This window comes from Polypterus senegalus, chromosome 6 (genome assembly GCF_016835505.1).
Source record: "Polypterus senegalus isolate Bchr_013 chromosome 6, ASM1683550v1, whole genome shotgun sequence".
Lineage (NCBI taxonomy): Eukaryota > Metazoa > Chordata > Cladistia > Polypteriformes > Polypteridae > Polypterus > Polypterus senegalus.
The window spans coordinates 124,982,932-125,004,470 of NC_053159.1; the positions used below are offsets into that span (position 1 = coordinate 124,982,932).

At 38.7% G+C, this 21,539-nt stretch overlaps 1 protein-coding gene across 1 annotated transcript in view; it reads right to left on the reverse strand.

Annotated features, from left to right (window-relative positions):
* zswim7 (zinc finger, SWIM-type containing 7) overlaps positions 1–21,539 on the reverse strand; it is a 77,302-nt gene that overhangs the window by 25,022 nt on the left and 30,741 nt on the right. Inside the window, exons 3-4 of the mRNA XM_039757056.1 lie at positions 11,240–11,261; positions 4,466–4,568 (exon numbers count right to left, since the gene is read on the reverse strand). Of these exons, the coding sequence (XP_039612990.1) occupies positions 4,466–4,568; positions 11,240–11,261 (125 nt within the window). The remainder of the gene's footprint in view (positions 1–4,465; positions 4,569–11,239; positions 11,262–21,539) is intronic.

Genomic DNA, 21,539 nt, shown 5'->3' on the forward strand with positions numbered 1-21,539 from the left:
GTGTTTAATGACTTTGTACCATAATTCAGTATAGGTTTCTTAATTTGGAATATTAGCACAGACAAAATGATCTACATTATCAGCAGTTAATCATTTTTTTTTTGCAAATAAACCAAGAAACTCATGTGAGGTAAACCCCGTTTTTGAAATTCTCTGACTTAAACTTCAAAGCCTTACAATATTTACATACTTCTGACATATCACCTATGTCCATATATTCAATCTCTATTCGCCTTTATATTTCTCCGAGTAATAATTTCTCTTTGTTTGTGCTAATGCGATGTTTACTTTCTTTGTTTTGACACTGTCATTTTTTTTCTGCTTTCATATTCTGTATCTTGCTCTGCATGTGTTTCGCGCCTATGTTTTTTATGAGTCTTTTGAATTCCAGTTTTCATTATCTCTAACCTGCTCTGCATGTGTTTGGCCCCCTTGTTTTTTAACCTCTTTATGACATTTTACTTTGTTTTCTACTCTGTCTTTTATTTCTGACCTCGCTTTGTCCTGCTTTTTTTTCAATTAACACCTGGTCTGTGGTGATTATTTTCCCTTTTAGAGTAATAATTTCCGTTCGTTTGCGCTACTGTGATCCTTACTTTTTTTTTTTTTTTTAATACTTTCTAATTTTCCTACTTTCATATTCTTTAACTTTCTCCACATGTGTATCACGTCTACTTTTTTTTTTTTGAGCCTTTCGAATTCCACTGCTTTCATAATCTCTAACCTGCTCTGCATGTGTATAGCGCCAACATCTGTGAACATCTTTATGAAGTTCTACTTTGTCTTTTAATTCTGAGCCCGATTGGACTTGCTTTTTTTTCAATTTCACTTGTTCCGGGCTGATAATTACTTTCTTTATTTTCTGAATTTGCACCTAGACTATTCTTTTTTTTATTTCCAATGCTTTTGAGTCTCTTTTCTCCGCGCTGCTTTCTTCTTCGCTTTGTCATCTATGTTTCATTTATAACGTATTGTCCTTATACGCTTTATATGCGCTGAGAGCCCTGGATCTGTGCGTGCTCAAAGTCTTTGCACGACTGAGTGTTTTGCTGCCCGTGGCTTTATTTGGTATTGGTTGTAAGTAGGGTGTGTCTTACAAAAATGTCATGTTCTTCGTCCCCATGAGATGGTCCTGGGTCAATCTCTTTCGTCTCGCGGGTCTTTTAAGTGTCTTCTGTGATCTTCACATGAAGATAACGTCTCGTCTCCCTAGTGTTTCTCTCCAGGATTTTTTTTTTTTTTATAATAGGCACTAACCACTAAAAAGAAAATGAATACATTACTGTACTTATCATAACTTGTAGGTTTACAGTACTTAAAGTGTTGTATTAGTTCTGAGCTCTTGTGAAAGGCGAGATAGATAGATAGATAGATAGAGAGAGAGAGAGAGAGAGAGAGAGAGAGAGAGAGAGACAGACATACTCCAGCAGCAGCATACTGATAAAAAACAATATTAAAGAGTGATAAAAATGCAGGTAAAACAGACAATAACATTTGTATAATGTTAACATTTACCCCCAAGGGTGGAACTGAAGAATCGCATAGTTTGGGGGAGGAACGATCTCCTCAGTCTGTCAGTGGAGCAGGACAGTGACAGCAGTCTGTCGCTGAAGCTGTTCCTCTGTCTGAAGATGATACTGTTCGGTGGATGCATTGTATTCTCCACGATTGATAGGAGCCTGCTCAGCGCCCGTTGCTCTGCCACGGAGGTCAAACTGTCGAGCTCCATGCCTACAATAGAGCCTGCCTTCCTCATCAGTTTGTCCAAGTGTGAGGCGTCCTTCATCTTTATGCTGCCTCCCCAGCACACCACTGGGTAGAAGAGGGCACTCACCACAACCGTCTGATAGAGCATCTGCAGCATCTTATTGCAGATGTTGAAAGACACCAGATTTCTAAGGAAGTATAGTCGGCTCTGTCCTCTCTTGCACAGAGCATCAGTATTGGGAGTCCAGTCCAATTTACCATCCAGCTGCATTCCCAGGTATTTATAGGTCTGCACCTTCTGCACACAGTCACCTCTGATAATCACGGGGTCCAGGAGGGGCCTGGGTCTCCTAAAATCCACCACCAGCTCCTTGGTTTTGCTGGTGTTCCGGTGTAAGTGGTTTGAGTCGCACCATTTAACAAACTCCATGATTAGGTTCCTATACTCCTCCTGTGGCCTCAGGCGGTGAAGCAGCAGCCGCTCCATGGTCTTCATCACATGTGACATCAGAGCAACAGGCCGGAAGTCATTCATATCACTAGGATATTAAACCTTTGGGACTGGGGTGATGCAAGATGTTTTCCAAAGCCTCAAACTCTCCCCTGTTCCAGGCTCAGGTTGAAGATGCATATGAAAGTTCTTGCATATAAAAATATTCAGTCTGGAAATCAAAAGGAGTTATGCACTATCAAAAGACTAAGTTCATGGTTACAATTATTTACATATACAGTAACACAAATAATTTTTTCTGCCTTCTCCGTTTTCTGTACTTTTTTGGAGAGAATTCCATATGAACTTAATGTGGTAAACATATATATAAATAATGTTTTAAGATTTAATTCATATCCATCATTTTAAGACCCATTTGACTGTCCAGTACTCCCACAGCTAGTTATTAAATAATTGTAATTTTTATTGGGTAGCAAACAAGAAACACGTTTTACAACAGATAATGCATTTTAAAAACATATAAAAACTGCCTCTAAACAAGGTATTATAATTCTATAGCTCATATATTTTTTACGTATGTGGTTTCCTCTTTTAAGTGTACACAGATCCCTGTTACATATGATGCTATGCCTGCGTTAACGCTCCTGTATTTTGCTCACTATGATCTGCTTATTATTAATTGACGATGTAGTCTCTCTCTTAGACTTGAACAGAATACTGCATTCTTCTTGAAATAGCCTATTGCAAAGTGTGATTTGATTTTTTTTTTTTTAAAGTTTTAACCCATGCAAATAATGTTTTATGCATTATGTTGCTGCTACTTTCAGTCCTTGCCGAACAATTTATCGTATAATATATAGATGACACACAGTCAGTGCAACATATTCAATTAAACTTAAATTGTAATATAGATATACCTGAAAACCACATGGGAAAGAATGGTTAGGGGGAAGTAGGAGAAGAGATGCACATTTACTTGACCTTGACAGAAAGAAAAATAAAATACCCAACTTCCAAAAAACTAAGCCTAGATGCATACTTCAGCATGGTGTTAAGGAAGCACAATGACTGCTCTATGATAGGAATAGCATACTTTACAGCTTGCCTGAATATCATGGATACAAACTCATGACTTCACAGCATAAGCCAAAGCAACACTTGAAGTTATATATACTACTCAAAAGGATTAAGGAAACAATCATCTGCTCCTTTGTGCGAGGATAAACAGGAGGAGCACTGCCAGAAACCTACAAAATGACCTTCAGCAGGCTACTGGTGTGCATGTTTCTGACCAAGCTGTCAGAAACAGACTCCATGAAGGTGGCACGGGGGCCCAACATGCTCTAGTGGGACCTGTGTTCACAGCCCTTCATCGTACAGCTCGATTGGCATGCATTAGATAACACACAGCTAGTAACTCCGCCATTGCTGCTCCGTTCTCTTCATACATGAGCGTAGGTTCACACTGAGCATATGTGACAGACATGAGAGTCATTTTTGACTTTGATTTTTGGTGTGATGTTGACTCCAGCTCTCAATGGATTGGTGATTTTGGTTTTTATTGACCGTTGTTACATCATTTTGTTCTCAATAAATTACATAGTATTACTCAGTAAAGATTTTCCACTTGAATATTTGGTTCATTGAGATTCAATGTGTAATTCAAGTGTTCCTTTAATATTTTTGAGAAGTGTATTAATCCTACGAATAATCTTACATTTATTGCAATACTGTACATAAAAAATATTTTATATTTTAATTTGGGTCATACTAATGTATTTCTGGACATGCTAAAAAAAGCATTTTTTTGATAACCATATTTTAAAAACACTTTACAAGGGGCTGAGACATTGTGAGAAAATATGCCATTACATTGGCAAAGCATATGAATTTTATAGGAAAATAATGTCAATTGTAGGACACTTTTACAGGTTACAAAATCTAAATAAATGTTAATTTTAATAAAATTTAATAAAATGTTTAATTAAACTTGTAATGCAGTAGCAAAAAATTACCAAATGCCGCTATGGAAAAAACAGATGTAGTGGCATCCTGTAGGAGAATATACAATTTGCCTCTCATTTTTCAAAAATCACTTTTGGTTTACAATCTACTTCTAATAAGAACCCCAGTCATGTTTCAGATTGTCACTTTTCATTTTTTTTTTATAGCTGATCAACCTTACAAACAGAGAATATATTATTTAGTAAAAGAACTATAAACTTTTTTCATTAAGTACTATAAGCAAGGCAGTTGTGCTGAGAGTTGAACTATAGTATGTAAGGTAATGGGAAAAGAAAGTTTTACCTGAATGACCTTTCTTCCACTTGGAGATGTAACATTTGTTACTGCACGTTGGTCCACTAAGTCTAAAGCCAATAGAACTAATGGGCCAAATACAAATTTCAACCTGAAATGAGAAATAAATAGTTTTAAACACACTAAAGAAAATTAAGTGTGTAACTTTGCTAACTGTTATATTCATACAACTTTGACTCTGAGGCAAGGACTCTATGGACATAAATATACTACAAGTTCACATCTCTCCACCCTAGCAAAAGGCCATATATTTGAACTGATTTTCGCACAATGGTGCATTAAAGATGAGCAAAAAGTCATTTTCTTATTGAACCTAGAACATCCTGCTATTTCTTCATCTACCCAAATTACCTTCAACAAATATTATTCGCTTATACCAATTTTTTTTTATTTCAGTTGTCTATGATTAGATGCTGATCATTGAAGGTACTAGCCTCTGCAGTTTTTGTAAATCTTCACTGAACCCATTTAAATCAGGTTCAGGATTGCCAAGCCTATCTAAACCATATAAAGCACAAGCCAATAAATTTCCCTGGATTGGGCACACTCAAGGCATACTTATGCACACACCCACAGTATATTTAAATAAAAGTCAATTAAGATTTCCCAATTACCTGTGACAAATATTGGAATGTGGTAGGAATACCAGAGTACCTAGAGAAAAACTCATACAACATGTTCCAACTCCACACAGGCACTGTCATTATTGGGAACTGCTTTCAAAGTGTTCAGTCAATTTATTTAACTTTTCTGCCATCATAACTACATCAAATTGATGGTCACTTAAGTCTGAAAACTGGCTGTACATTGTACTGATTTATATTTTTTTCAGATTTTCAGATTTACCAGCAATTTGCAGTTATTGCACTTCCACTGTTTTTAAGTCAAGGTTGATAAATATTATTTGACAATTTTTCTAACGTCTTTGTGCTTACTGCTGTTACCTCTGTGTCATTTGTAGAAAAAAAATAAAATATCCTAACAATAATAAGAAGGCAAATCCTATTTGATGCAAATATTGTAATTATTCCACTTATAGTATATTTATTATGAGTAAAGTTCTAGGAGGTAAATTTGTGCTTTTGTGCTTATGTTATGGTAATGAAGCAACTCAATTTAAAGAAGTTATGTTAACATTACATGTCACACTATGTAAATACACTGGCCATAAACATATTTTGTTTTCAATTCGTATTATAAATGGTGTAACCACAAAGAGGCACCGCTGAGCCCCAAACACCAGACTCAATTCAAGCCAACAAAGTTTAGGGATAAAAGATTTCTATTACCCAGAGATACTGTACGTTCAAAGGCCTTTTAATAATCTTACAATATATTTATCATTAATAAAGCTCTATTTCCCCCTCTGTTTCCTCCCACTCCTCCATATGAGTTTTCACTCCCTGCCTCCCAACTATGACTCAGATGGATGAGGCAGTGCAGCACCTTTTATATTGGACCTGGGAACACTTTCTGAAGATTTTATAAAAATCAAGAAAATATAGGAAAGGTCTATCCAGATGAATATCTAATTCGCATTTATAAGTGCTGGTCTCTATGAAGTCTTTTAATTCCTGGCAAATTCTCTAAATATACTGTAAAAGGCGCTATATAGCACCTGACCCGGCGCAGACCACGCAGAGGCACGTGTATAAAACACACAGGCTTTATTTTTTTCTTCACCCGTGGGCGCACGTCTTCCCCGTGTCCCACAGGCAATACACAGTTCCAAAGCACAAAACTATAAACAACCCTTTCTGGCACCACCACTCCTCCCAGGCAACCTCGTCCTCTTCCTCCCGATTCTGGCCAAGAATGAAGGGAGGTTGGCCCGTTTTATAGCCCACCCGGAAGTGCTCCATGTGCCTGACCAGCTGGTCTTAATTGCACCTCCAGGTGGGGCTGGCAAGTCATCAAAAGTGGCGGCTGGCTCTCCGCAGCACCCCCTAGCGGCCACCCCATCTCCCAACCGGGCTGTGATGGACTCCATGTCCCATGGAGCCACAGGGGAGACTGAGGAAGGACCCACGGCCAGGGAGGCTGTCCCCAGGTGAGGCATTGCACTGTCCATGGTGGCTCCCCCGGGACGTATGCAGCAGAGGCGTCCCGGCCGGGCATGGGACCCAGCTGTCCGTCACAATACTAAGGATTTCCTTATCGATACCAATGTACCAGTGACTGTATTTTGTTTCTTTGACCAGTATTCTTGTTTATAGAGAGTCAGTTGGCTCTGTGAAAAGCACTTAAAATAAAATACTTTATTTTCAAATTTTTATACTTTGAACATTTTAAATGGACAGCAAGACTGACTCTGGAATAGCAGATCCACAGCTAGGAAATTAGTGGCCAGTTTTTAAATAAATAATTAAATACCTGGCTCGATCTCCATGGGTGTGCGTGCTCATGCAGCTGTAGGAGTTTGGTGTGGTGATTGAGACAGAGCACGCCTGCATGTGAGGGTGCGTTCTGTCTTAATTACCTCATTGGCGTTCCGCAGTTAGCAACTGAGGCTCAGTGCCCACAGAGTAATATAAGGGACAGCCAACATGAGAAAAGAGGGTAATAGCAGATGATGACAATACACTGTCAGCCCAAATAGAGGAGTGGAGGCAAGTGGTCACAGGGGAGGTCTCATGGAGGACGAGTGATCAACATTCTTGTGGAAGATTGATTCCCTGCTGAACAACAAAAGGATAGCAAGGAACATTGGAGAAAAGTCTCCCTAGGGATCTGGTAGGCACCAAGTTTCAGGTGTGGGGAAGAAGGGAGAAGCTGGCTTGTAGCAGCATGGAAGAATGCACTGGCGGAGGCAGTTGTGTCAAAAGCCAGAGGTGGAAAAGGAGCACAATTACTGATGTATCCACCGGCTACTAGACCTGATAGGGGTAAGTTGACAGAAAGAGAGAGGAAAAAGGAGACAGAGGTAAAACAGGACAAGAAAGGCAGTATGGTGGATACCGCAGCAGAAGAGAGAGATGCAGCACAGATGCATGACTTTTGGAGAATTTTATAAAAGAATCCTGACTTTGTTTTACCTTTGATTTTTTAACTTACTTATTGCATTTTAACCTTCACCAAGGACACCTGTATGATTTTACTTGTTATGAAGATGCACTGCACTGTTTTGGATACTTTGCTTGGATTGTTTTAATAAAAGCACTGATACACCTTTGCACCTACCCTTTACTTTGTGAGTGTTCTCATTTGTCTGGCTCATCCCTCGGGTACATTATCGGCGCTAGCTGGTTCAACAGGCTCCAGAATGCACAGGAGCATGGAATCAACCTGCACCGTCACACTGACAATAGTCAAAGTTGTAATTACTGTATAAATATCGACATAAATGTGGGGGCTTGAATGGTGCCTGAGTGCCCTGTATGTTTGATTTTCATATGATCTAGGAATAATATAAAAATCTATATTATAAAATGGAAATTAATATTAACAATGAATAACACAATAAAAATATTTTATCCAAAACACTATATTGTGTGACTCTAGGTTAAACATAAGTGGGAGACATTGGTAAAACAAACAACCTAAGCTACACAAGACCTGCCTATACAATTAAAGGACTGTTACATGACATGGTTTGTCCAGTACCTACCTATACTTAATAAGCACTCCTGTCTCTACTTATACAATAGTCCTCTTTATATTCTGGCTTCTTACTTACCCTGCCAGGTAAGCAAGCAATTGCTCAAATACACATCTCCACACAAATAGGGGATTTTAGGCCCTGGAAAACTACTACCTCCAGGTTTCCCAAAGGAATCATTTTCTGGGTTCCAAGACAGCATGTAGAAGACCTGGAAGACCATTTGTAAGGTGCTCGCTGTAGCAGCCCCAACAGATTTTGAAGTCCATGTATAATGTACAAGAAAATTCGTACATGGTCATATGAAAGCTTCCTATTACATTTGTTAATCTAATTCAGAATCCTAACTGACAGCGGTCCTGGTTGTTCATAACGTATATAAAATAAAATAACATTTAAAGAAAATGCAGCTTTAACCACTGGAACGGCTCAATCACCAATTAATCTGTTATTGTATAAATTACCTTTGAAATTATAATTATAAATTAAATACTTCACATTTCATGAAAAAGCATTACAATTAGTTTTTGTCTTTATTTTTGAATTCAAATAGATAATGAGATTTCAATAACACCATAACACCCGTGGCTCGCTCTTCTATTTATACAGACTTTCCTTCACTTTGCAAACATGGGGAAGTAATTGAAGAGGTTCCTACCCTCACCTGTGGTCATGAGCTATGGGTAGTGCCTGAAAGAATGAGAACGCGAATACAAGCGCCTGAAATGAGTTTCCTCCGTAGAGTGTCTGGGCTTTCCCTTAAAGATAGGGTGAGAAGCTTAGTCATCCGGGAGGGGCTCAACAACAACAACAACATTTATTTATATAGCACATTTTCATACAAACAGTAGCTCAAAGTGCTTTACATATTAAAGAATAGAAAAATGAAAGACACAATTATAAAACAAAATAAATCAACATTAATTAACATCGAATAAGAGTAAGGTTCAATGGCCAGGGGGGACAGAAAAAACAAAAAAACTCCAGACGGCAGGAGAAAAAATAAAATCTGTAGGGATTCCAGACCATGAGACCGCCCAGTCCCCTCTGGGCGTTCTACCTAACATAAATGAAACAGTCCTCTTTGGATTTAGGATTCTCACGGAAGGGCTTGATGATGATGATGGTCACGTAGACTTCTTCCTTTTAATCCGTCCATCATTGTTGGAGCATCATGAAACTTTGAGTAGGTGGTGGTGGCGCAGTAAAGCTACTGCTCCTCCGCATCGAGAGGAGTCAGATGAATTTACATTTCATGATTTCACATGACCTACCCTTACAGCTAATTTCTCATTGTGATCTTTTGCCTTCCTGTTCCATCTGGATGATTCCGATTTCTTTTTCTCATCAGTTACCCCTTACCATGTTATTTTTTAGAGGACTTCATGTTGACTTACCAAAAACTTTATTACTACTCTCTCCTCATTCTCTTTTCATCTCTCTGACTTCCCTTTATTTGGTCTGAGTTTCTTGTTCAATTATAGTCTTTACTCCCTTTCCTTACCCCCAAAGTTCTCTGCATTTCTCACACCCCTCTTCTTATTTTCCTTTATAGACATTATTTTTTGCAATATCTTTCAGACCCTCTCCCCTAAACATGGGCCTTTTTAAATAGACGTTCTGTATATAACTACAATCTCTTCCAATTTCAAGAAGATTAAAAGCAGGATCTGCTTGGTTGGAAAATTCCAAACAGCTGTGTTTAAAATGAACAAGTGACAAAACCCATCACAAAAAGGTTCCTTTATTCATTACTAAGTCAGCAGGAATTTTCCAACACAGGCCAAATTGGTTAACAGGATCTAACAAAAACAGCAGAATCATCACAAACAAAATCTGACAATACCGATAATAAAAGTACTATTCACAAATAATTCTCACTTTCTGGGTTAAAAAAAAAAACATTGACAAAAATATTATCTTCTGGATATCACAAAAGGGTTTGACTGATCATAATTTGGGACAAAATCCAAAAGTTAAAGGAACAGGCTCAGCAAAATATTTCTTCCCATGAACTGTACAATTAATCTCCTATACAGGTGACAGTGTTTAATTCCTTTATCATATCTCAGTAAATACCTAAGTCTATCCTGTTTTGACTAATGCCGGTTGTAAAACAGAAGTAATAATTGAAAAGGCCTACTGTAAAATCAATAATTATCCTGTATGCATTTGGTTTTAATATTTAGTTATTCTAGCTAAAACAATGAATTTTAAAAAGAATCAAATATTTTTATTCTGGAGTTGTTTCAATGTGTGCATTTTAACAAAACTGAATTAGTTTTTTTCTTTTTCCCTACCCATTTAATAATATATCACTTCTGTTGTGGAGAACTTGGGTTCTGTTTAAGTTAGTATCTGTACTTTCAAAAGTTTGGGCATGATTTTTTCAGTCAGTAATATAGCAAAGACACTCATTAAACAATTTGTATTACTGAGTAGAATCTGGAAATGTTCACAAGAAGAAGAATATCACTATTAACTGAACAAAAAATATTAGCTGAGAAACACTGGGTACAGGGGTAACACTGCCACCCTTCTGGGATTATTTGTGAGGAGTTTGCATGTTTCATGTCTTTTTTTCTTCCACCTACCTGAATGTTCATTCCACATATCCAAAGACATATATCTTAGGGTGAAAGTTGATGCTGGATTGGCCCTGAATAATTGTGATTGTGGGTGTTTGTGTGAGTTAGCTATGCAACAGCCATGAACCAGTGCTACATGCATAGGCTCTTGACCTCAGCATCTTGATTTGGATTACGCAGGTGTGAGAATATTATGTTTCATTTAATCCTATTCAGAGTGGTTTCTAGCACTGAACTCTGCTGCTGAGTTGTTATAGCTCCCAGTAAATTAAAATAAATTAGATAAGTGATAGGATTGATAGAAATTTCATCCTCACAGGAAAGTTAAAATGTAAATGCCTGTACTGAAAGAAAAAATGAATTCAGAAAGAAAGATGAAAATATACTATGGAGACAGGATGTTCATTCACAAATGATTCCATATTTAGTTCTTGCTAATAAAATTTAAATTTTCTGTGTTCCAGGTCTCAAGTCATGCTATGAACATTTTACTCACTTGATTACCTGCCAAGGTTGACTCAACATCTTAATCTAAATTAAGCATTTACTTAAAGAACAAAAATGCAATGTACTTACGCAAGCAACAGTTCATCAGGAACTAATAATGGGAAGAAAGAAAAAAAAATTAGAGTCTCCAATATAAATATTAACCAAACATACTTTCATAAAATTGTATTCAAGATGCTAAGATTAGGCTGAACTAGAGACCCAGTTTTCAGATGAATGTAGACATCTATGGTGCTCAATGAGTAACAGAGATCAAATCCTAGAAGGGATTAAGGATGTTTTAATTTTGCAAAGCAACTCCAGGTGGTAGACATGTCCATAGACAAACACAAAGTAGAAATATAGTCAAGGGCTTGTCAAAATGAAAAAGATGTCAGTTATAAACGATATAATTCAATGACTAAAACAAAACTGAAAGCTAAATTGATAAAACATAAAAATTAACAGACATGAAGTGTATCACTTCTTGAATTAAATATACACAATGTTCTGAATATATCTTTTTTTTAATAAAAAATTGAGATTAGACTATATATTTTAAACAGTTTTTAAATGTGGAAGTAGTTTGTATGACCACTTTGTTCAGATTTACTTCTTACAGTTATGAAGGTAATTGTAACTGTCAGCCATATAGATATTTTTTACAGGACACCAAATAACACTGTTTTAAATAATCCCCATACAGAGAAAATTATAAAAATAAAAAAAGACATGCACAATCATTGGCGTTATTTATCTATAAAGATGTCAGATACACTGAAAATGAGGTAACATAAGGATATATATTAGATGTGGTAAGCAATAGTGTACAACTTTACCCATCTGCACATTAATTCCAGGAGCTTATTCACATTTCTGAGTGAACAAGTGATTAGTCAACCATTAGTAAAGCAGACTGCTTTTTACTTCTTATATACACACTATTCACAAAGCATTTTGGGACAGATTTTCTCACCCAGCTCTACTTTTAGATTTCTTGGTTTCATGAAAGTCACCTTTGCACCTTTCCTAATCACTGTTTTATGCTAGAGCAGATCAACATTTTTTGTTTTTTTTAATCCTCCCATCTGCCTTAATTTATAGAAAAGAAAGATGGGTAGGAGCAGGACATTTTTGTTTTCTGTCAAGAAGTAAAAAGGAAGCTTTGAAAAAATTTAAATTTGATTAATAACTGCATTCAACATGCTTTAAGAATCACATGTAACTTTTTATGTGTTTGTTATGTAGATTCCTAGACTACATAACTTTGTACTCACAGTGATCCAATTTTTGTGAAGTGCTGTATTTTTCAAGTGTTGCATTTGTTTGAAAGCTGCCTCACCATCCCACCGTGGCTTTTAAAGAGATTTGAATACATCATAAACACTTCATGTTTTACAAATTGTCTTCCATATTGTATTTTTATTCAGAAAGCTTTGTTGCAGCAAGGTTTTTTTAAATTAAGTTTTGCAGATGTGTATGAGAAAATATTTTTGTCTTAGTGTATACATTACGATCTTATTTTATACTATTACATGTAGAACTAGTTCTTGGCTATCTGCATTTATATTTCTTATGCAGAACTCTTTCAAGTATTTATTAATTAAAAATGTACTTCCTTAACAACAGATTGCAGAATTATTGGCAAACACTAACTTATTTGTTATCTTTAGTATTTTGTTTTTTAACATCTATTACATCTCTCTAAAAGTAGGGCTAAGTTAGAGGAGCTTTACAGCATACTCTTTCCTGGAGTACATTTAATTAGCAAGTACTGTCAACAAGAGCGCAAAAACATTAACCTGAACCAGGAACATTCTCAATAGCAGTAGAAACACTAAACAAAGGGAATGCACCCAATGCAGGATGAGTCCCAGTGGGATGGGCCTATATCTATTGCTGTTGTCACCAAGATTGTTGAAATGTTCCAATGGTGAAAGGCTGCATGTGCACATTCAGACAGAAATGTCAATTATAACATACATTTAATACTGCATGGAAGGTGCCCACAGTACCACAGGATTGTCAGATATACAGTGTGGTCATTATAAAACAGAGATAAACAGGTGTGTCCCAATTATTGAATTATCAGGACTCTTAGCTTCTCTGAGAAAGTCAGAGAGCTAGAATTAGGCCTCTGTTTGAATCTCCAATCCAGGAAGAATAATTAAGACATTGCGATGATTAATGAACAAATGACTCACTTTTTAGCCTCGTACAAATATTACTGAGGTCAGAAAAAATATACAGTGCATCACTTTTTCCACATTTTATTATCTTACAGCTGTATTCCAAAATGGATTAAATTCATTTTTTTCCTCAGAATTCTACACAAAACATCCCATAATGACAACGTGAAAAAAGTTTACTTGAGGTTTTTGCAAATGTATTAAAAAAAAAAAAAAAACTGAGAAATCACATGTACATAAGTATTCACAGCCTTTGCTAAATACTTTGTCGATGCACCTTTGACAGCAATTACAGCCTCAAATCTTTTTGAATATGATGCCACAAGCTTGGCACACCTATCCTTGGCCAGTTTCGCCCATTCCTCTTTGCAGCACCTCTCAAGCTCCATCAGGTGCACAGCCATTTTAAGATCTCTCCAGAGATGTTCAATCGGATTCAAGTCTGGGCTCTGGCTGCGCCACTCAAGGATATTCACAGAGTTGTCCTGAAGCCACTCATTTGATATCTTGGCTGTGTGCTTAGGGTCGTTGTCCTGCTGAAAGATGTACCGTCGACCCAGTCTGAGGTCAAAAGCGCTCTGTAGCAGGTTTTCATCCAGGATGTCTCTGTACATTGCTACAGTCATCTTTCCCTTTATCCTGACTAGTCTCCCAGTTCCTGCCGCTGAAAAACATCCCCACAGCATGATGCTGCCACCACCATGCTTCACTGTAGGGATGGTATTGGCCTGGTGATGAGCGGTGCCTGGTTTCTTCCAAACGTGACGCCTGGCATTCACACCAAAGAGTTCAATCTTTGTCTCATCAGACCAGAGAATTTTGTTTTTTCATAGTCTGAGAGTCCTTCAGGTGCCTTTTGGCAAACTCCAGGTGGGCTGTCATGTGCCTTTTACTAAGGAGTGGCTTCCGTCTTGCCACTCTACCATACAGGCCTGATAGGTGGATTGCTGCAGAGATGGTTGTCCTGGAAGGTTCTCCTCTCTCCATAAAGGACCTCTGGAGCTCTGAAAGAGTGACCATCGGGTTCTTGGTCACCTCCCTGACTAAGGCCCTTCTCCCCCGATTGCTCAGTTTAGATGGCCGGCCAGCTCTAGGAAGAGTCCTGGTGATTTCGAACTTCTTCCACTTACGGATTATGGAGGCCACTGTGCTCATTGGGACCTTCACAAGCAGCAGAAATTTTTCTGTAACCTTCCCCAGATTTGTGCCTCGAGACAATCCTGTCTCGGAGGTCTACAGACAATTCCTTTGACTTCATGCTTGGTTTGTGCTCGGACATGAGCTGTCAACAGTGGGACCTTATATAGACAGGTGTATCCTTTCCAAATCATGTCCAATCAACTGAATTTACCACAGGTGGACTCCAATTAAGCTGCAGAAACATCTCAAGGATGATCAGGGGAAACATGATGCACCTGAGCTCAATTTTGAGCTTCATGGCAAAGGCTGTGAATACTTATGTACATGTGCTTTCTCAATTTTTTTATTTTTAATAAATTTGCAAAAACCTCAAGTAAACTTTTTCACATTGTCATTATGAGGTGGTGTGTGTAGAATTCTGAGGAAAAAAATGATGTACTGTGAATACTTTCCGGATGCACTGCATACTGTTTATATGCATTGGGTGAACTTGGACAGGGCTAATGTACATTGTAATCATTTTAAATTCTAATTAGATTGATAGATACTTTATTAATCACAAGGGGAAATTCACATAATCCAGCAGCAGTATACTGAAACAAAAAAACAATATTAAATTGAAGACTAATAAAAATGCATGTAAAAACAAACAATAACTTTGAATAATGTTAGCATTTACCCGCCCGTGTGGAACTGAAGAGTCGCATAGTGTGGGGGATGAACGATCTCCTCAGTCTGTCAGTGGAGCAGGACAGTGACAGTAGTCTGTCACTGAAGCTACTCCTCTGCCTGGAGATGACACTGTTAAGTGGATGCAGTGGATTCTCCATTATTGACAGGAGCTTGCTTAGCGCCTGTCACTCTGCCACAGATGTTAAACTGTCCATCTTCATTCCTACAATGAACCTGCCTTCCTAACAAGTTTGTCCAGGCATGAGGCGTCCTTCATCTTTATGCTGCCTCCCCAGCACACCACCGAGTAGAAGAGGGCACTCGCCAAAACCGTCTGGTAGAACATCTGCAGCATCTTACTGCAGATGTTGAAGGACGCCAACCTTCTAAGGAAGTATAGTTGGCTCTGTCCTCTCTTGCACAGAGCATCAGTATTGACAGTCCAGTCCAATTTATCATCCAGCTGCGCTCCCAGGTATTTATAGGTCTGCACTTTCTGGACACAGTCACCTCTGATGATCACGGGGTCCAGGAGGGGCCTGGGTCTCCTAAAATCCACCACAAGCTCCTTGGTTTAGCTGGGTGTTCAGGTGTAAGTGATATGAGTTAACAAAGTCCTTGATTAGGTTCCTGTAGTCCTCCTGCCCACTCCTGATGCAGCCCACGATAGCAGTGTCGTCAGAGAACTTTTGCACATGGCAGGACTACATGTGACATCAGGGTGACAGGCCGGAAGTCATTCAGCTCACTAGGAAGTGATATCTTTGGGACTGGTGTGATGCAAGATGTTTTCCAAAGCCTCGGGACTCTCCCCTGTTCCAGGCTCAGGTTGAAGATGCACTGTAGAGGACTCCCCAGCTCCAGCACACAAGCCTTCAGCAGTCGTGGGGATACTCCATCTGGACCCACTGCTTTGCTGGCACGAAGTCTCCTCAGCTCTCTGCTCACCTGGGCTGCTGTAACTGTGGGTGGGGATGTCTCTCCTATGCTGCTATCAGCAGAAGGATGGGTGGAGGGTACAGTACTCCCAAGGTGAGAGTGGGTTTGGGTGGTCAAACCTGTTAAAGAAGTTGTTCATTTGGTTTGCTCTCTCCATGTCTCTCTCGAAGGTGGCACCCCGCTTCAAGCTGCAGCCAGTGATGATCTTCATCCCATCCCACACTTCCTTCATGCTGTTGTTCTGAAACTTCTGATCCAGCTTTCTCCTGTACTGCTCCTTCGCCGCCCTGAGCTGGACTCGGAGTTCCTTCTGCATGCGCTTGAGCTCATGCTGATCACCTTTTCTTCTGGTTCAAAAGGCCTTTGATGTCACTTGTGATCCATGGCTTGTTGTTAGCATAGCAGTGTACTGTTCTTACTGGAACTACAATGTCCATGCAGAAGTTGATGTAGTCAGTAGTACAATCAACAACCTCCTCAATGTTCTCACTATGTGACCCCTGCAGGATATCCCAGTCCGTAGTTTCAAAGCAATCTCTCAGAGCTTGTTCTGCCTCAGGGGATCACTTCCTGAATGAGCGTGTGGTTGTAGGTACCTCCTTCATTCTTGGGTTGTAGTGAGGCTGAAGCAGAACCAGGCTATGATCTGCTTTCCCAAGCGCAGGCAGCGGGGTGGCACTGTATGCGTCTTTAACATTTGCATACAGTAGGTTAATAGTCCTATTTACCCGGGTGTTACAATCCACATACTGGGAGAAGACAGGTATTGTTTTGTCCAGGTTGCATAGTTAAAGTCTCCAGGGATTAGCACAAGCGCCTCAGGGTGCTGTGTTTGTAATTGAGCAACAGTGGAATGGATGATGTCACCTGCTATCTCCACATCCGCCGGAGGAGGGATGTAAACAATAACAACATATTGTGTCCAAACTCTCTGGGCAAGTAAAAGGGACACAGACTTACAGCCAACAGTTCGATGTCCCAGCAGCAAGTGGAGATTTTAACGTTTACATGTCCAGACTTACACCACCTTGTATTTACACAGAGAGCGAGTCCTCCTTCTTTCCGCAGGTATTTGTGTCTCTGTCCGCTCTAACTGTGCTAAACCCGGGTAGCTCCACGTTAGCATCTGGGATGGTAGTTGTTAGCCACATTTCACAAAAACACAACAAACTGCATTCTCTGTAGGTCCTGACATTATTCACCAGCACGGCCAGTTTGTCGATCTTATTTGGTAGTGAGTTCACATTTCCCAGGGTCACAGAAGGCACAGAAGGTTTGAAACGCCACTTTCTCGCTAGACACTTGGCTTTTATCTTAGCGCCGGCACTGCTGCCACGATACCGCCTTCGTGAAGTTGACTACTTGAATAGACAAGTCTCAGCGTGTAAAAACCCATGTCTAAGTAGTAAAAAGTGTCCAGGGAACAAGTCCACATAAAAGAAAATAATAGGAGTGATCAGTAAAATAGAGAGAAAGGTAGAAAAATAAAGTCATACACGGAGCTGCTGGAAAGGCTGCCACTTGCAACGGTGCCTGAGTCACTTATCAAGTTTATTACATAGAGAATCACCCGAAAAATCCCGGACTATCGAGAAGTGTGCGACCTGACAACATGAAGAATCGTATTCGCGCCGAACAGGAATTGTTCCTGCATAAATCCAAGTCATCCAGACAATCTGGATCTGCATAATTAGATCTGGACCACCCTATATATAGTTTCAGTTATGTAACATGCCGCAATTAAAAATAAACTTATTCCAACCAGGGAGCTAGCGACCCCTGCTGGATAGAAGGGGGTGTTACAGCAGGCTGCTTGTGCTGATCCAACGCATTTACAAAACAAAAGACACTAATGGAGAGGTGTGAAGGAAATTAAGGTGGCCCAGTTTTTTTCGTAGGCTACAGGGATTCTAGTGTTAATTTTCAGTTGGCAAACCAACTTAAGGTGCATTACCACCCCCAACTGGACTGGAATGTGATTCCAAATGGAAAAACAAAAAACAAAAACAAGCAAACAAAACAATAACTAGAAATACCAATACAGTGGAACCTCGGTTCACGACCATAATTAGGATTGTATGTAAATACAATTAATCCGTTCCAGACAGCATAAACTGCATATAAATATATATATTTTTTAAGTTTTTAAGCACAAATATAGTTAATTATACCATAGAATGCACAGCGCAATAGTAAACTAAATGTAACAACATTGAATAACACTGAGAAAACCTTGAACAACACAGAAAACGAACACTGCAAGAGTTCGCGCAATAGCGCTACAAACCACTCTCTAAAAACACTTTTTTTTAATGATTTTTAAGCACAGGGAAAAAAATGAATATTTGAAAAATCCGTAATTTAATAAACCACCAAGAAAAATAACATTGCAATAACGTACACGCGCACCTGTGTATGTGTGTGTGTATCTCTCTTGCACACGCCTCTGTGTGTGTGTGTCTCTCTCTCTCTAACGTGTACCTATGTGTCTCTCTAGCGCATGCGCCTGTGTGTGTGTGTCTCTCTCTCTCTCTAAAAACACTTTTTTTTTTTTAGTGAGTTTTAAGCACAGGAAAAAAAAATGAACATTTGAAAAATCCGTAATTTAATAAACCACCAAGAAAAGTAACATTGCAATAACATACACGTGCGCCTGTGTGTATGTGTCTCTCTCTCTCTCTCTCTCTCGTGTGTGTGTGTATCTCTCTTGCACACGCCTCTCTGTGTGTGTGTGTGTGTGTGTGTGTGTGTGTGTGTGTGTGTGTGTCTGTCTCTCTCTCTCTCTCGCGTGTACCTGTGTGTCTTTCTAGAGCACGCGCCTGTGTGTGTGTGTGTGTCTCGCTCTCTCTCACTTGCTGCACATGGAGAGACTGAACACGTGCGAAAATCATCGGCGCACACAAACCGAAAGGGAAACTGGTTTGTTCATATACCGAGTGTGTGGTCGTGAACAGATGCAAAAGTTTGGCGAACTTTTTGGTTGTAAACCGATTTGTACGTGTTCTGAGATGTTCGTGAACCGAGGTTCCACAGTATTTCCCAATTAAATGCTTTCTAATAACCCTATAGTTTAAAATAACAGAATATGAATCTATGAATTCATTTAAACTCCTCTCTACACCTTAATAAATGTTCTAATGTCAAATTACCCATTCCAAGGAAATTAAATATTGAACTTGTTGTACAACCCCAATTCCAATGAAGTTGGGACATTGTGTAAAACGTAAATAAAAACAGAATACGATGATTTGCAAATCCTTTTAAACCTATATTCATTTGAATACACTATGAAGACAAGATATCTAATGTTCAAACTGATAAACTTTATTGTTTTGCAAATCTTCACTCATTTTGAATTTGATGCCTGCAACACATTCCAAAAAAGCTGGGACAGGGGCAGTAAAAGACTGGGAAAGTTGAGGAATGTTCAAAAAACACCTGTTTTGAACATTCCACAGGTGAACAGGTTAACTGGAAACAGGTGTTTGTCATGATTGTTATCAGCGCAAAGTTCAAAAGCCAACATCTGTGATGGTATGGGGGTGTGTTAGTGCCCGTGGCATGGGTAACTTGCACATCTGTGAAGGCACCATTAATGCTAAAAGGTACATACAGGTTTTGGAGCAACATATGCTGCCATCCAAGCAACGTCTTTTTCAGGGACGTTCCTGCTTATTTCAGCAGGACAACGCAAAGCCACATTCTGCATGTGTTACAACAGCGTGGCTTCTTTGTAAAAGAGTGCAGGTACTAGACTGGCCTGGCTGCAGTCCAGACCTGTCTCCCATTGAAAATGTGTGGCGCATTATGAAGTGCAAAATACGACAACAGAGACCCCGGACTGTTGGGAAACTGAAATTGTACATCAAGCAAGAATGGGAAAGAATTCCACCTACACAGCTTCAACAATTAGTGTCCTCAGTTCCCAAATGCTTATTGAGTGTTGTTAAAAGGAAAGGTGATATAACACAGTGGTAAACATGCCCCTGTCTCAGCTTTTTTGGAACGTGTTGCAGGCATCAAATTCAAAATAAGTGAAGATTTGCAAAACAACAATAAAGTTTCAGTTTGAACATTCGCTATCTTGTCTTTGTAGTGTATTCAATTGAATATAGGTTGAAAAGGATTTGCAAATCATTGTATTCTGTTTTTATTTAAGTTTTACACAATGTCCCAACTTCATTGGAATTGGGGTTGTAGTTTATATGCCACATACCCTAATAAAATATGCTTTAATGTTTCTAATTGCTTACATGATCTCCATACTCCACACTGATGCTGCCCTGTCTTGAATAATGTATAATTTAATATAGTGTGCCCAATTCTGGGGTGTGTTAATATAATTTCTTCTCTTCTCGCTTTGCCCCTTTTCCCCCATAGATCCAACTCTGCCTTGTATCCTATACATATGTCTTCCCTTACCATAAGCATACCACATTTTTTGCCACATCTCATCAATTTTCAATCTCAGCAAAGGTGTAGGTCTATTTTATTAACAACTGAATTTACAAAACAGTGTCAATCAATGCACATATTTATTCTGGTTGGTTCGTTGCTTTACAACTACATGATCTATACAAAATAAAAGCCTATTTTAATACATTCTATTTCTTCTTATACTATTTGACTACCCTTGAAATTTCTGTGTGTATAACAACTGTCCAATCTTATTCATCTAATCTCTTATTCATCCTTCAGTACATTTTGTATATTATAATTGTGTCTCTTGTGTTCACATGATTTGACTTATCAAGTTTCCTGATATGCCTGAAGAGGTTTCTGACTTGTATTAACAATATACATTATTTCTTTTAGATGAAAGGTATGTTACCCTAAAATTATTCTTCCACATAGGGTAAAAGTCAGAGTTTGTATTTTGAGAAATAAAGTCCTTACAAGTCCACATTTGTGCCATGCGAAGGAGAAAATATTACCCTAGGATGCTGGCCTAAGAGGCAGAGTTTCAAAGAAAATATCTAAAACTGGCAAATAAAAAGAATATTAAAATGGGCACAAGTACACAGACATTGGATGAAAGATGACTGGAGTTTAAACAATAATGATAGCCCATGGTATACTCCAGGACAACAAGCTCAACAAGTCACAGGAAAATGAACCAATGCCCAGATAAGTTGTGTTTTTTGTCCTAATTGTTTTTAAAACATTTTCAACATCAGTTGAAAGTAATTTAAGTTTACTCTCATTCCTCATCTTGTCTTTGAGTGGATTTTCCTCACTCCGTCACAGTTTGTCTCTGGAGGCTATCAGTAATATAGTATAAAGAGATTTCCATTACATTGCTTTTGATGAATGAAACATGGTCAGTGTAAAAAACTGAACAAGTTACAGTGACTGGGGAAAAAGTTAAGACAACAAGTTTTACAAGTTGTAAGAGATCAGCCTTGGCACAGACAGACACGGACTCCCAATGTACAAAAACACACACCATT